Here is a 15,545-nt window from a genome sequence, read left to right as displayed (position 1 = left end):
TCAACTTCTTATTATCTTTAGAGCTTCGTTGAACTATCTAGGATATTTCAAAGGCCAATTTGTTTAGCCATTGGACAATGACATTTTCTTTATAATCATGATGTTCAAATCCTTTCAAATAACGACTCTAACTTTTTGTAAATAACTCAATTTTATCATAGTGCGACCTTGTTAGATTACTTATAAATTAAAGTATATAAGTAATAAAAATGTGATGAACTTAAACAAAGAGGTAAGTTAACTACGACTTATTTGTTGAAATTAGGTATAGTTTCAAAATGTTAATTCTGTGACTTTATGACACAATTTTTGCTATAAATAAGATGGGGATGAGACAATTTTCTATTCCTCTTCTTCTATATTTTATTTAGGGATAAGGGTCAGAAAAATACCTCAATTTTGATCGGATTTGTTGTTGCGATACTAAACTTTCATGAGAACCTATTACCTCCCTAGACTATTTAATACCGTATTTTAAACATATATATTTGCCCACGTGGACATAAAAAAGAATGCAAAATTATAAATAGTAATGTGTCCACGTGGACACTTATATACCTTTAAAATACACTATTAAATAGTTCAGGGGGTAAAAAATACGATATTAAATAGTTTAGGGAGGTAATAGGTCCTTATGAAAGTTTAGTATCACAACAGCAAATCCAACCAAAGTTGAAGTATTTTTCAGACCCTTATCCCTTTTATTTACATGTCAAAAGAGTTTCAACAAACTTAAATGGTGCGAGTTAGTCACTTTTCAAATCTTTTTTTTTCATTAATAGTTGATGATTGAAAATACGTTGAAAAGTAATCATTTTTTTATGTGAAAATTCCATAACAGTCTCATGGATTTCGAGCTTTAAGCAAGTGATTAAAAATCCAGAAAACTGTTGTGGATTATGAAATTTCAACCTTCATTTTTTAAAAAAAGAAAAGAAAAAGGAGAGGTAAAACTCGATGATAATGTCTTTGATTTCATCTTGAATATTGCATTAGGATTTCACTTTTATAAGTTTGAAATCCATAACAATATCATTTATGCACTAGCCAATGCTCATATAATGAACATTATTAGGCTAATTTGTTGATTGATGATTGCAGGACAGGATAAAAGCTTCGAAAACTCATAAAAAACAACAAGCAAACAAATGAATATTGATAATATGAATATTCATTTTTCTAATAGATAATATCCATATTTGATACAACTTTTAAAAAGTCGTTTATCTATTTTTCAACAAGGAATGGATCTTGTTTTACGATGACTTTCAGATATCTCTTAATCTTATGGAAAAGTGTCACAAAAAGTGATTAATTTTCCAAACTAATTAATTTTTCGTGAATCAAATATGGTTCATTTTCTACGTCTAACATAAGGGTGACTCAAGGAGAGGCTAAAGAAGCCTTAAATTTTAATTAATAAGGATTTTTATAGTTTCTTTTTGCTTAAATTATATAAAAGACGAATCAAAATAAATAATAATAAAAAACTTTATAGAAAAAACTGCCTAGTCTTTATATTAGATTATATTATAGAATTTTGAATTAAACTATTCACACCTTCATATTAGTAAATAAAATTTCATACAACCTCATCCAACAAAGTGTATTGCAAACAAATGATTAACATCCTATTAACTTGATCTAATCTCGATCAATATTAATATTAGCAATAATATTTTATTATGTAAAGTTAAAGACTTTATATTTCTGTTAATAACACTACACTATTTGTTTTAATCCATTAATTTATTGAAAAGAACTAAATATCATTTCATAGTGAGGTAAGGTTATTATCAAAGTAAGAAATGTATCTTGTTTATGATAGAAAAGAACATGTTATCTCATTAAACTTGGCAATTCTATCGTTGCTTGGAAATTAAAATAGCAAACAATTGTACCCATAAGTTCTACCGAGTTTGAATATAAAGTAGTGTAATTATTCTGTCTTGTTCCACATACCGAATTTTGGTAAATATTTTGAGTTGTGCGCATCTTAGATCTATGTCTGGGTGAAGGTAGAGGGAGGTCTCTCACTATCAGTATGAATATTCCGAGGTGCATTTTGGATATCTCAAAAGAAGATATGGTTGATTATTCTCTAGTTTGAGTCATTCTGCGACTCCTTCTCGATTCTGAAGGCCACCATTAGTCTTACATACACATAAGAGTTTTTGGATTTCGGGATCAAATAGAATCAGGAGTATGCTTTGACTCCGCATATTTAGCATGTACTAGAACTTCAACATGTATGAACAAAAACAAAAACAAAAATGTAAATAATGACTAATAGTCAAATAACACAATTAATATAATCCAAAAGACTTAGTCCAGTCAATGACTTCAAAATTTGATACGTCCAAATTACACCTCCAAAAAGACGTATAAAGCAGTCGTTGTCTAAATAAAGAATCTAATAAAAGTTAGGATCGATCCCACAGGATGATGTTCAAACTTAGCTTAATTGTTATTACTTGTGCTCTTAGTCGTGTTATTTTCGTAAAGGCGGTTTTATAGAACAAATATTAAATGAAATGATTGCAAGTAACAATTATCAAAGTAACAGCATTGTTTTTTTGTAAAATCAATCGAAGACCCCACGAGTCTTAACTCAGTAAACCTTGTAGTAGTAACCTTGTCTTGTGTCTACAATTGCAAGATCGGTAAGTTATGTATCACCTAGGTAGATGAGAACCTAAATAAGTGAATTTCACCACGCAACTTGGTTCGTCTATGGGTGTATGCTTTACTAGCTCTTACCCTTGATCCCAAATTAGTTATCCCTTCGTCTGTTCAAGCTATTAGATGAGTGTTGATAACCTCAAATCTTCGTTGTATAATCTCTTTTCCCATTCGTTACCCCCTTGATCCGGCGAGTAGGAATAAGACCTGTTCTAACATAGGCCTCCATTAAAAAGCAATCAAAGCGAAGAGAAAAATAATACATACATGAACACTATTCAAGAATTACTAGTTATTAGGTCTACGTTGTTAATTCTTCATCTTTCCCATAACCCTAGTTGTGAATTAGCTACTCATAGTTATTTGATCACAATTCATAATAATTGAGTTAAAAAAAATCATGAACTTACAAAATAAACGTTTGAATTCCAAAATCTTGAATTGAATTGCAAAGTAATAATCAAAGATCAAAAATTATATTAAAAGTCAATGAATTCAAGAATTATAGCAAAAGTAGTTCGCTAATAATTTTCAAACTCCAAAGACGAATGAATAATAAAAAATAAAGCCTAAGAAAAGTATTTATAGACATCTAATCCTAAATAAAGCAAATCTAAAAAAAGTAGGTTCAACAATATCTACGGCTCATGATATATGGATCGTAGCCCTTTATACGACTCATGGAGTCCTTTCGTGGAAGGCAGTGTTTGATCAATCTCGAAGACCTCTTCTATTGACAGGATCTACGATTTGTAGACCAGTGTACAATCCGTCCTAGTCAATCGTGGTCTGAGTCCCAAACCTTCACTCTCTGATAATCATCTATGACCCTCAAATACATGTGGCCAGTAAAGAATGATTTCACTTTCAAATAAAATAGTACGAGTTATAAAAGTACTAATAGCTATATAAACTAAAACAATCTCTCCAAGTAGAATTCACATCTATGACCAATTGGTTAACAATTGACGTCTATCATTGAGCAATTGAGGAACAACAAACTTAATATTGGAAGCTGACTCTTCATCTCATACATTAACGTCGAAATGAAAAGGACACGATATACTTAGATACCTCAACTTTATTTCAATCCATGGTGTTATGCTGTAATTAAGAGCCAAACAGAACATAAAAAAAATTCTAGAAACTGATAGAGTGAAGTTCAACTGAACTTGAGGGTATTGATTTCATGGACAAAGGAGAGAAGTAAAGCAAGCCAACATGCTAAAAGACCATGATTTACTAAAACGAAACGGATACTGGAACCGCTTAGCCAGATGATGTTTTCCGTTTGAACTAATATCCAAAAGAATAAAGAAGCCAATGACCAGTACAACAGCCAAACAAACTTTACCTCCACACTACTCTCTTTCTATTTGAATGGTTACGTGGCTAATGTTATATTCCCTCCTAATATAATCGACAACCTTATCCAGCACCATGTCAGCATCGGCATCAGGTTTAATCTTGACATGGCAAGCCAAGAGTACTTTCCCGACTGTAATCGCCCAAATGTGCAATTCATGGATTGCAACAACCTCCTCCATCTCACAAAGCCCCTTCTCAAGCCTTGTTGCATCAATTTCTCTCGGTGTGCTCTCCATTAATACTTCAAGAATACTCCGAATCATCCTAATGGTTGTGGCAAGAACAATGACAGAGAAAATGAGAGTGCAAATTAGATCAATGATTTTCCATTCTGGTTTATACCATATGATAGCACCTCCAATCATGACCCCTATGCTCTGAATAGAATCTCCTAGTACATGAAGATAAGCCCCCTGAACATTTATATTCCGCTGCTTCTTTTTCTTTTCACCTTCTGAAACACCTTCACCCTCACAGGAATCCTTAAGTAGAGGCACAGTGTGATCAGCGTCATGTGCATGGATGTGTTGATCTTGGTTCGAAGGTCCCTCATTATGGTGATGGTGTCGGCTAACACTAATTCCATGTATATGTGTATGCTCACCGTGGCCGTGTTCATGATCACCGTGGCTATGAGCATGCTCTTCGTGACTATGACTGTGTTCATGACCGTGGCTGTGTCCATGGCCGTGGCCATGATCATGACCTAACAAGAGTGCCATGATGAGGTTCACTCCTAATCCAAACGCAGACACCACAAACATGAGGAAGCCTTTAACTTCACCTGTATCATGTATAAGTCGGGCAATGGCTTCATAAACAAGGATCCCAGCTAGAAGCCATATCATTTGGATAGAAACTAATGCCCCAAGTATCTCAATTCTAAAAAAACCATAGGACTGGCGTGGATTAGCTTCCCATCCTGATGCCCAGAGTGAAAACAAGGATATTGCAAAAGCTGCAACATCTGACAGTAGATGAGCCGCATCCGTCAAAATTGCAAGACTGTTGGCTTTAATACCTCCGACAACCTCGACAGCCATAAAAATGATGCAGAGAACAACTGCAATGCACAGTTTCCTCATGGATGCTGATCTCTCCTGTGCATCCTTAGACATAGTGTTAACATCTGAGAATCCACAGGGTGCTGAACCACAGATTTTAGTCCCCTTCTCTTGACCTGTTATGTCAACACTTACCTCAATTACACGTCCATGTTCCGGGTTCTTCGTATCCATCTGAAAAACAGATTTATAAAATCGTCACTCAATAACAAGCCAAATGAGTCTAACTGTCTAATGTGTCCCATAAGAGCCATTGGCTTATTCTAAATCATGATAAGCCCAGATAGAGTTAGTAGCACTCTGTCTTTATACATAAAACGACAAACAGAACAACAAATGCACAGCTCAAACAAATTTATCAGTGCTAGGAGGAGGCAACTATAAACATGGATATAGGGATTTCAAATGCCAAGCGGTAGATTTGTTTCAGTAAATACAAGTGATAGACTGGAGGTACTGGAAAAGTCCTCTGCAGAGATCTATTAAAACTGAACATGTTCACCACATAGACTATGTCAACAAGAAGAAAGTTAACAACAAAGGTGTTTGTATTATCAGTCCTCGACTTATGGCATTCATCTAGTTGGAGAAATGTACAGCAAAGAACATTTTCACAAGTATAATGATGTGACCAAACTTTCATAGAAAATAGCACACTGCACGTAGATACTGGAATCAAAATTTAACACTTACTTAAAGTTTCGGATATTACATAGCTGGTTCATATCTAAAGTTTTTACTGCATTGATGCATTAAAACCTTGCAGCTCCAGAATCATCAATCAAAATAAACAGCAGTGGAACTAAACACTTTCCAAACTAAAACTAGACTCAAACTTAGTTCAGTCCCAATAAGTCTGAACTACAACAACTACTACTAATATAGATTTCAGCAGCAACAGTGCAAAATTTCATTCAATTCAACTGCATGAGCCTTCTACTCGAGATTTGTAACAATTCTCAACTCCAGTTAAGTTTAAAGTTAAAAGAAAAAATTTAATATTTCCTAACCATATCCAACCACAAATAAGCAGGCAAAGGAAACTCCTCAATCACAGCAAGGAATTCCTTAATCAATGAAGCCACCATAGATTATTCCACTATAAAACAGCAACACCTCAATGATGTTTACCTTTCCAAACTGAAGTCTATTTCAAGTTGAACCCTCAATTAACAACACCAAAAGACCAAAACCAATCCCCATTTGGAATTCAATTCCAGAACAAGTTCCTCACAATCAAACTAATTGTCGAAAATTACGTGTTAAATCTCAAAGAAACCAAATTCTAATTCCCAACAACAAGAACCAATACAAATTTCAGTTCACAACTCAGTAAAAGACAACTCAAAACTAATTACTAAGAGCAGATAACACAAAACAAGATGAAGCATTAACACGGAATTCGCTAGTGTTTGGTCGTAGTATGTCCTAAGCACTAGCTCAGACCAGGTTTTGGGTTTCTGGGACTTCCACTCACAAAACTTCAAGTTTCAACTTCAAAATTTAACAAAGAAGCACTCAAAGGGGGAAATTGATGCACATACCTTGACTTTCTGGGACTTCCACTCACAAAACTTGAAGTTTCAACTTCAAAATTTAACAAAGAAGCAATCAAAGGGGGAAATTGATGCGCATACCTTGACCCCTATAAGTATGTCCTATACACCAGCAAGAAAAACCTATTGACTGAAAGAAACTTCAGATATATAGCTGAATATGTATATGTAAATACACTGAAAATCATGAGATTTTATCAGCCCAATGTATAAAGTACATTCAGGAATAAATACACATCATTAAAAACAAAGGTAGGACCAAAAGTAAGGCAAAAAGAAGCTGACACAATGATAACAAAAGGACTTTAAACAATTCTCCCAATGCAGTATAAACAAACACAAAAATCCAAAAGTCAGTAACCAATCCACCTAAAAAGTGCATCATACATATCATAATCAACCCAAGATTCAATTACTACCACAACAACCCACCCAATGAAATTCCACAAAGTAGAGTATACCAAATCAAAAAAGGTATGAATTTTTTTTTATTACAATGCAATTATCGAAACACAATAAACAACAGACCATAACAAGATTCAATTACAACAAAATGAAATCCCACAAGTGGAGAGTCATACCTTACCCCTGCCTAATGGAGAGGCTGTTTCCAGAGACCCTTGACTCGAGTACAACAAATCAAAGTAGTTACGAAAAGTGAAAATGACAATAAAGAAAACATAGCAACTCATAAGAAAACAGCAACAACAATGCAATAACTGAAACACCATAAACATAAACAACAGATGATGACAAGATTCAATTAACAACAACAACAACAACAACAAAGAGAAAACTAAAGAACCCTTCAAACAGAAAACAAAATTGAAGGGGTACCTTACAAATCTGAGCTGAGATTTCAAAAGGGTATTAGAAAGATCGTATTTTTAACCGATCCAAATCATCAAATTCACCAAATTTAGCTATGGTGGCTTGTGCTATATAGGCATAAAATGGGGTATATACCCTATTTAAGAAGGAGAAAAAGGGGAAGAGATAAAAAGGGAATCAGAGAGATGTAAAAAACCCAACTGTATATATTGGGACGGCCACAATGGATTTTGGGGAAGATTCTTTCTTGGGTTTTGTACAGGAACTTGATAATATTTTTTACCAAAATTGAAGTGTGGAGGATCGATGCGAAAAAAAAAAAAGAGACAAAAATAGTTCGATCCTATATCGTAACTAGTCTCTCTACCTTAGTGTATATTGTATTTTTTAAAAATATTTCTCAAATCACGTGAGACACACTTATCCTGTATGACAAATTACATGAGATGCGTGTGTGTCCTATATAGCATGTAAGGTGCACGCGTCATGTAATTGTGTAAGGTGCACATATTCTACATGGCAAATTGCATGAGATGCACATGGCCTACATGAGATTTGGTAAGTGTTTACTTGTTTAATTTTATTATAATTTAAATACTTAATTGTGTGGACACAATTGAAATACATAGATGTGAGGTGAAGTCAAATTAAGGATGTTTTTGTATTATGCATTTTATTACAAAAATGTATGAAAAAAAATAGAATCCAAAAATATTTTTAGAACTCTCATAAAATGTTAGAAATTGCAACATACTTAATAAATTGCATCAGACACTAAGGGGTCGTTTGGTTACTGTATAAGAGACATCTTATTCATGTATAAAAAGTTGCATTAGCTTTACTGTGTTTGGTAGAAGTTTTGTATTAGGTATAAAAGTCAGCATAACTTATACCACGTTTGGTTGGTAAGAATTTAAATGTTGTATAAAAGTTATTCATGTATTAATTTATACGGTGTTTGGTTGCATTTTTGTAGTCCTACATAATTAATACCAACATAACTTATGAGGGAATCTATGTATAAAGTTATGCAGGGTAGAAGGTGGAATAAGTTATGTGGATATTAGTTATACATGTATTAAAATGATAGATTACATATTTACCCTATTAATTTATTTTTTATTTTTTAATTGGAAACTTTATTGTTTCCTATATACGTTTGTTGTTTTTATTTCTTTTTATATATAGATCATTTTCATTTCTTTTAATTTATTTTATTTTATTTAATTGGAAACTTTACTGTTTTCCTATCTACGTTTTTTTTTTTATTTCTTTTTATATATAGACTATTTTCAATTTTTTTTATATTTACCGTTTTTATTTATTTATGCAAATATAAATATTTTTTTAATATTAGAGATTTGATTGTATATTTTTTGACGGTACATATGCTAATCAAATATTAGCATTATGCTGGAGTTGTTCTATCAGTTTAGGATTTTTTTGTTTCCAAATTAGATTATTTCTAGTTGTTTTTGTTTTGTCTATTTTGTTGACCGACTTGGTCACTCTTGGACCTTGTTTGGACACATTTTTATTTGATGAATAAATAGACATGGTCCAATGTTGATTAAAAATAAATAAAAATATTAGTATTGTATATTATTCAATATATTCCACATTTTATTAACATGTATTATTATTTTGTAAATAATATATATTAATAATTTACTACAAGTTTAATATAATAGTTAATAATTCATGTATTGTAATCTCTACATAACTAAATAATACCTACATAACTAATATCCACATAGCTAATACCCGCATAATTAAACCCTGCATAACTAATACCTGCATAACTAAACCCTGCATAACTAAACCCTGCATAATTAATACCTGCATAACTAAACCCTGCATAACTAATACCTGCATAACTAAACCCTGCATAACTAATACCTGCATAACTAAACCATGTATAACTAATACCTGCATAACTCTAACCAGTAACCAAACGGCCCCTAAAAATAGCAAATATTACATTAGATTCTAGTTTTAGAAATGAACCAAATTTTTTAAAAAATAGAAAATGTACACATTCAAATGTAAAATTTATTCTAAAGCCTTTTTTCATAATTTAAGAGCTAAATTTATCAAAACAAGTTTTCAACTTTAATACTAAAAAATGAGAGTCTAAACATCCAATTCTGATTTTTAATTCGAGTATAAATTTTTAATAAAATATTATATATTTAGAAACTATTCAAAAAAATATTATAAATTAATATAATTAATGTTTCAAAATATGCTTAATAAAGGATTGAGAAAATTAAAACTATTATTAAATAAGAAATTATTTACCTCCCTAGATAGTGACACGTACACATAAATTCTGACAAAAGAGAATATATTCAAGTGATAATTTTGAACCTATCCAAATCATAATGAACCCTTTTTTGTTATTTTAGGACTAAAATTATTATTTATTTGACAATTTTACCCTTGTCGACCTTATTTCGAATTTTCACTATTATATTATGTCACTTGTCACATTCGTCCCTTCATTATTGAGTCCACTTGATGGACAAACTTTTTTGTTTTGTTTTTTTATTGGTTCGACATTCGTATTGGAGAGTTTAATTAATTTGAATTTGTATCGTATAAAATTTTTATTTAAGAGAAGTATTTTTTATTTAAATTTGAGATTTCTGATTAAGAAAAGAGCAATTCATTTGTGGTACATTTTTACCATTAATTTAAGATCAAGTGAGTTTATTATTCCTTTCAAAAGGTAAAAAGATATAATATTGAAAACTCAAAATATTAAAGGACTTAAGTAAAATTTACTGTTTTCGAATATATAATTAAAAAAGTGGTTTGAAATTAGTGTTCTAGTTCATATTTAAAGTGAAAGTTGAATTGTTATTTTTTGGTTCCCACCCGATATATGTCTTGTACCTACATTGAAGTCTCATTAAATTTGTGTTCGCATCAAAAAGTCCCACATCGAGAAGTAAAGTACTTCCTAACAAAGACGATTTCATATCTAAAGAGATTCAAATTCAAGACTTTTTTATTAAGAAGGAAAGAGTAATTATCAGTAGTCCATTGTACCTTTGGTCGATAAAGTTGAACCTCTTTACAATACAACCATGTTAGTCTTCTTGGGAAATATGGAGGCATTTATTAGCATATCTAAAAAGATTTGTTAACTTCTGATTATTTTTTTGAGAAATTAAAAGACCTTATAAATGTACTTCGTCCATTTTAAATTATCTATTCTCATTTATCAAAATAGTTATTTAAATTCACGTTTTTCGCATTTTTCTAATAAAATAATTGAAAAGAAGGATATTAAGATAAATATATGACATATTAGGAAATATATAATTAAAAATAAGATATTTGAGCTAAAATAAAAATGGCCTTCGTAACATATAAGATAGAAGAGCCTAGATTGAAATGATTCGAATATATCTATATATGCCTGAGTGTGAGAAGTTAACGTTTGAAAGTTTTAGGAGAAATATCAGGAAAAGTGCTCAAATAAGACATGACAAACCTTCTAACTTGAGTATAAATAACACGTCTCTTGATAGTAGTTGGTGTTGTTTTTGGTTCTCTTAATTAATAATAATAGTATTATTTTTGATATTTTTGTTACTTTATAAGTGTACTATTTTTGTTATTTATATATTACTTTGTCTCGTATATCTTTCTTCTTCTTTTTTACTCCTGTTATTATTTATATCTTCTTTATTATGTTTTTGTTTTATTTGAGCCATATGTCTTTCGAGAACATACTCTCTTATTCCTTACAACAAAGAATATTCCTTAATCTTTTATAATCTAAATATGAGTATCATTAATAATAGTAGTACAATTTTAACTCTCCAAAATATACTAAATGACAAGAACTTTTGGATTAATTTTTTTATTTCTTACTCAGTGTTTAATATTTATATTTAAATTAAATTAAATTAGAATGCGCTTATTGTAAGATTCATTTCTTGAATACAGAGGAGGCTCCTAACAAAATCTTTTCAATAACAAAAGACTCAAAACCAAAAGTTTTAACTAAACGAAAGAAAAACCAATCATCTCACCATAATTTATATCGATTCGAAATTGATTTGGATTTTTGTACTTAAAAAGAGGTACACATTTAAGATTGCATTACTGTTTCATTAATTGATGAATCTGTGTATGTCATTAATGTGAAAGAAAACAATAAGCAATAACTTTCCACCTATCATTGTCATAGAGTAATTAAGTCAATCTAGTGTATTACACTATTTTATTTTTATTTTTTTTTAAAAATGGAAAAATTAATACATCCTCCAATTCATATTATCTAAAAAAAAATTGCTTTACACGACCAAAAAAAAATTAATTAGAAAAAGTTTTTTTTACTTATTTTTTATATTTTTGAGTAAATAAATAAAAAAATATTATTTCAAAAACATTTATATGTTATCTAGCAAAGAATTATGAAAATGAAATGAGATAAAAAATATTATCTCAAACATATTTATATATTATCTAGCAAAATATTTATCAATTATTTACTATCAGCTATCCAAACAAACATCCTTTAGATAATTATAACGTGAACTCCATGTGTTTTTTCTTTTGTGGCAGACAATCATTACGTGTACTCCAAATGTAAATGTAACCCACCTACCCAACATTATTTACAAAAGATAGGGAAAATAAAATTGGTCAGTTATATGCTTAAATTATTATAACAATCTATTACATATTTTTAATATTTAAAAGTAAATTCAAGAATAAAGATTTGTTTAAAGAATCATGGTTATCCTGAAAAGATTGTATATGTCATGTGGGAGAATTATATTAAAGAATAATTATTTATTATTATTATTATTAATTCATATTAATTATTTATATTATAAATAATGGTTGTCTCTTGTCAATTTATAAAATCAAAATAAAAAATAATTATATTTTTCTCATTTTATCTTTACAATTATTTTTAATTTTTTTTTTTTATGAAAGTGTGAACAAGTTTAATTTTTTTTAAAAAAATCTGAAGGGGTAAATTAGTGAAATTACTTTTTTGTTTGCTTTAGCCTGAAAACTCCCTCTTATTAGAGTAAATTAATCTGTAACAACTTGGGTTTTAGTAATATTATTATATTATTAAATTTTCTATCGTGTTTTTAAACTAACCATCATATTTAATTTTATTTAAAATGATCAAACGGCCCTTTTCATGCCAAAACAGACATGTTGACCTATTGCTCTGACATGAAAACTCTTTCTTATTAAATAGTTAATGCTTTGTTTTTAAACTAATCACTTTATTTAATTTTATTTAAAATGATCAAATTGTCCTATTATGCCACATCAGACATGCTAACCTGCTACATGCTTTGGCATGAAAACTCCCTCCTTTTAAATTTTAAATAATTAAAATTCACCTAATAGATTCTGCAATTAGAATTATTGTTCATATAGTGTATGAAGACCTTTTTATTAGTGGAGATACATTTTGTTTGTAAGTTGTTGACTAGTATAACATATCAATTCTCTAAAGGTTGAAACATTTTTTTTTATTGTTGTGTGATAAGTATTTTTTTTTCTTATCTCAAAATTTTGGATTCCAATGTTATTTGTTACAAAGTTATTTTTATCAGTGAACTTTTATTCTTAATATGATTTCTTTAAAAATAAAAATCTGAATTTAATTGAACTTGATGAAAAGAAAAGAAAAGAAATTTTTGAGTGTTTCTCTTGATAGAGAATCATATGATCCTATATTATATTGCACGAATAAAAATATATATTTAACGACAATTTAGCTATTACTGTTAATATTACTGTTAATTAATTGTCGTTAAAAATTATTTTTAGAGTAATGTCTAGGTCCCACACATTTGCTTGCCTGTTAACACCTGGCCAGTTGAAAAGTTTGTGTAAAATTGAAATACTAGTAAACTTAAATCAATATTTGACATGTTCAATTATTGATGACTCCCATTTAACCAGTCTATTTAGTGGTAATATATTCCAAAATAAAGACAAATAATCAATCAAAAAAAAGAAAATCTCAAACATGACATCCCAACTACTCTTATAAGTCATAAAAATAACTCTACTGTAGATTTTGCAATTAGAATATTGTTCATATAGTATGAAGACATTTTTATTAGTGGTTACACATTCTGTTTGTAAGTTTTTGACTAGTATAGCATACCAATTATTTAAATATTGAAACTTTAATTTGAATATATATATCTAGTCTGCCATTAAGTATTTATTAAATTAAATTATTATAAATTTTAATTTTGAATTTCTTAATTATGAATCTAATTATATATCATCATATAAATTAGGACGAAGAAGTAATTTTCTTTACAATGGATTTAATATATTTCTCCTAATACCACTAATAATACAGTATTTACTAATGATGATAATTTTATTGAGTGATAAGCATTTTTTTTTTAAATTTTGATCTCAAAATTTGGGTTCAAATCTTACTAGATACAGAATTAGTTTTATTAGAGATCTTTCTTTTTTAATGTAAATTTTTTAACGTGAATTTGAGTTTAATTAAAATTCTCTAAAAAGGAAAAAAAATTTAGAATTTTTATTTAGAGAGCTTGAAAAATAAAAAATATAGTGTTTAGAATTTAAATTTGAAGTTTAAAAGTAAATTTTGAACCCTCTAAATCACTGAGACTATGTCTTGTCTTGTGTCAAGGGGACTAAAAAAGACATAATATATAAACATGCCCATTAACTTGTCGTGCGTGATATAATACATGTAGGACACAAATTGCCACATATATAAGACGCTAAGTAGGATGCATGTGTTCAACTCTATACAAGTTTAAATAACTACTTGTGTACACATAAAGTTGGAAAACGTAGATGCCGTTAAAGGATACATTTATACATTATGCCCAAAAAAACCTTTATATATACATTGTAATTTTTTGTCAAGAGAGATCTGTGAACACCCTTTTGATCCCCTAGATCTTCTTTTGCGTGACGTTCATGATAGAGAACGGATTGAAAACAATGCATATTTTTATATTTAACTATCTAATGTAATTTGCAACTTCCCAATTATTTATGGAAGGAAAACAAACATATCAACTTAATTATGGTATAGAGAACATTCATTCTGTTTTACATTGAATGGGATGAGACAATTTTAACAAACCTGGCCCAATTTTAACTTAACCCGGCCCTAAACACAAATTCAGTACCTACCCGGGCCCAAACTAAAGAAAAATTGGGGGCCCAAAACTGTCATTAGTACATAATTAGTAGAGCAGCTTTCACATAAAACAAACACAAAATTCATATTTGTATGTTATAGCAAAGTTTGCATAATTGCGCTCCATAACAAACATATATATGTATAATTCTCTATACATATACAAAAAAAACAGTTGTATAATTCGTTATACATATACAAAAGAAAACAGTTGTATACAAAAGATCAATTGTATAATCTGTGTATGTATAAAACGAGAAAGAGAGAAAGACAAAAGAAAATTGGGCAGGAAAATATTTGTATTGCATAATTATAAGTGTATAGGATGAAAATATATGTATTTGCATGTGCATATACAATTTTCTCTGAATTATACAAACAGAAGCGCAATTTATACATTTCGTTTCTGTTTGTATAAGCGAGAGAGGCGAGGGTGGCGAGCGAGATTTGGGAGAGTGGCAAGCGAGATCTGGGAGAGGGGAGAGTGGGGAACGAAATATATGTATATATACAATTTCTTCTCGCTTTATACAAACACAAACACATTTTATACAGTTGTGTTTGTATAAAAGCGAGAGAGGCGAGCGAGACTGCCACCAAACGAGAGTGGCGAACGAGATTCCACCAGGGAGAGTGGCGAAAATAGCAATAGTTTGCTATAGGGTACAATTAAATCAAAGTATATTTATAGCATTTAATTTGAATTAATAGTTTTCTATTATATACAATTTTCCCTAATTAGTACAAGTTTCCAAACTTGTCACTGATTTATATTTTCACGTTGTAAAAGCGTTTGGTCCGAACCGATTGATGTTGAAGAATTAACTGATAAGTTATTGTTAGGGGAAAAAT

At 29.9% G+C, this 15,545-nt stretch overlaps 3 protein-coding genes across 6 annotated transcripts in view; 1 reads left to right on the top strand and 2 right to left on the bottom strand.

Annotated features, from left to right (window-relative positions):
- The window catches only part of LOC125824498 (uncharacterized), a 263,589-nt gene that overhangs the window by 112,255 nt on the left and 135,789 nt on the right, over window positions 1-15,545 (bottom strand). The window lies entirely within an intron of this gene.
- Window positions 1-15,545, top strand: part of LOC125824540 (probable E3 ubiquitin-protein ligase RHY1A) — a 293,655-nt gene that overhangs the window by 160,275 nt on the left and 117,835 nt on the right. The window lies entirely within an intron of this gene.
- Window positions 3,884-7,862, bottom strand: LOC125824514 (metal tolerance protein 1-like). 2 transcript variants are annotated; one of them, XM_049503908.1, is made up of 3 exons: window positions 7,508-7,631; window positions 6,752-6,800; window positions 3,884-5,288 (listed from the first exon to the last, which is right to left on the bottom strand). In XM_049503908.1, exon 3 carries the CDS (start codon window positions 5,286-5,288, stop codon window positions 4,044-4,046), a length of 1,245 nt encoding a protein of 414 aa, XP_049359865.1. In that variant the 5' UTR covers window positions 6,752-6,800; window positions 7,508-7,631; the 3' UTR covers window positions 3,884-4,043. The 2 variants fall into 2 exon arrangements, with proteins under 2 accessions (XP_049359865.1, XP_049359864.1); XM_049503907.1 differs by lacking the exon at window positions 6,752-6,800 and having other exon boundaries at window positions 7,508-7,862.

The sequence above is a fragment of the Solanum verrucosum genome, unplaced genomic scaffold, assembly GCF_900185275.1.
Source record: "Solanum verrucosum unplaced genomic scaffold, falcon-dt-bn FXZP01000022.1, whole genome shotgun sequence".
NCBI classification, from domain to species: Eukaryota; Viridiplantae; Streptophyta; class Magnoliopsida; order Solanales; family Solanaceae; genus Solanum; species Solanum verrucosum.
Note: the sequence above shows the minus strand (reverse complement) of the source record. Positions and strands in the feature narration are given on the sequence as shown.

Excerpts from the sequence above, each read along its gene's own strand:
- LOC125824514 (XM_049503907.1), bottom strand. The coding sequence starts at position 5,288 with ATGGATACGAAGAACCCGGAACATGGACGTGTAATTGAGGTAAGTGTT.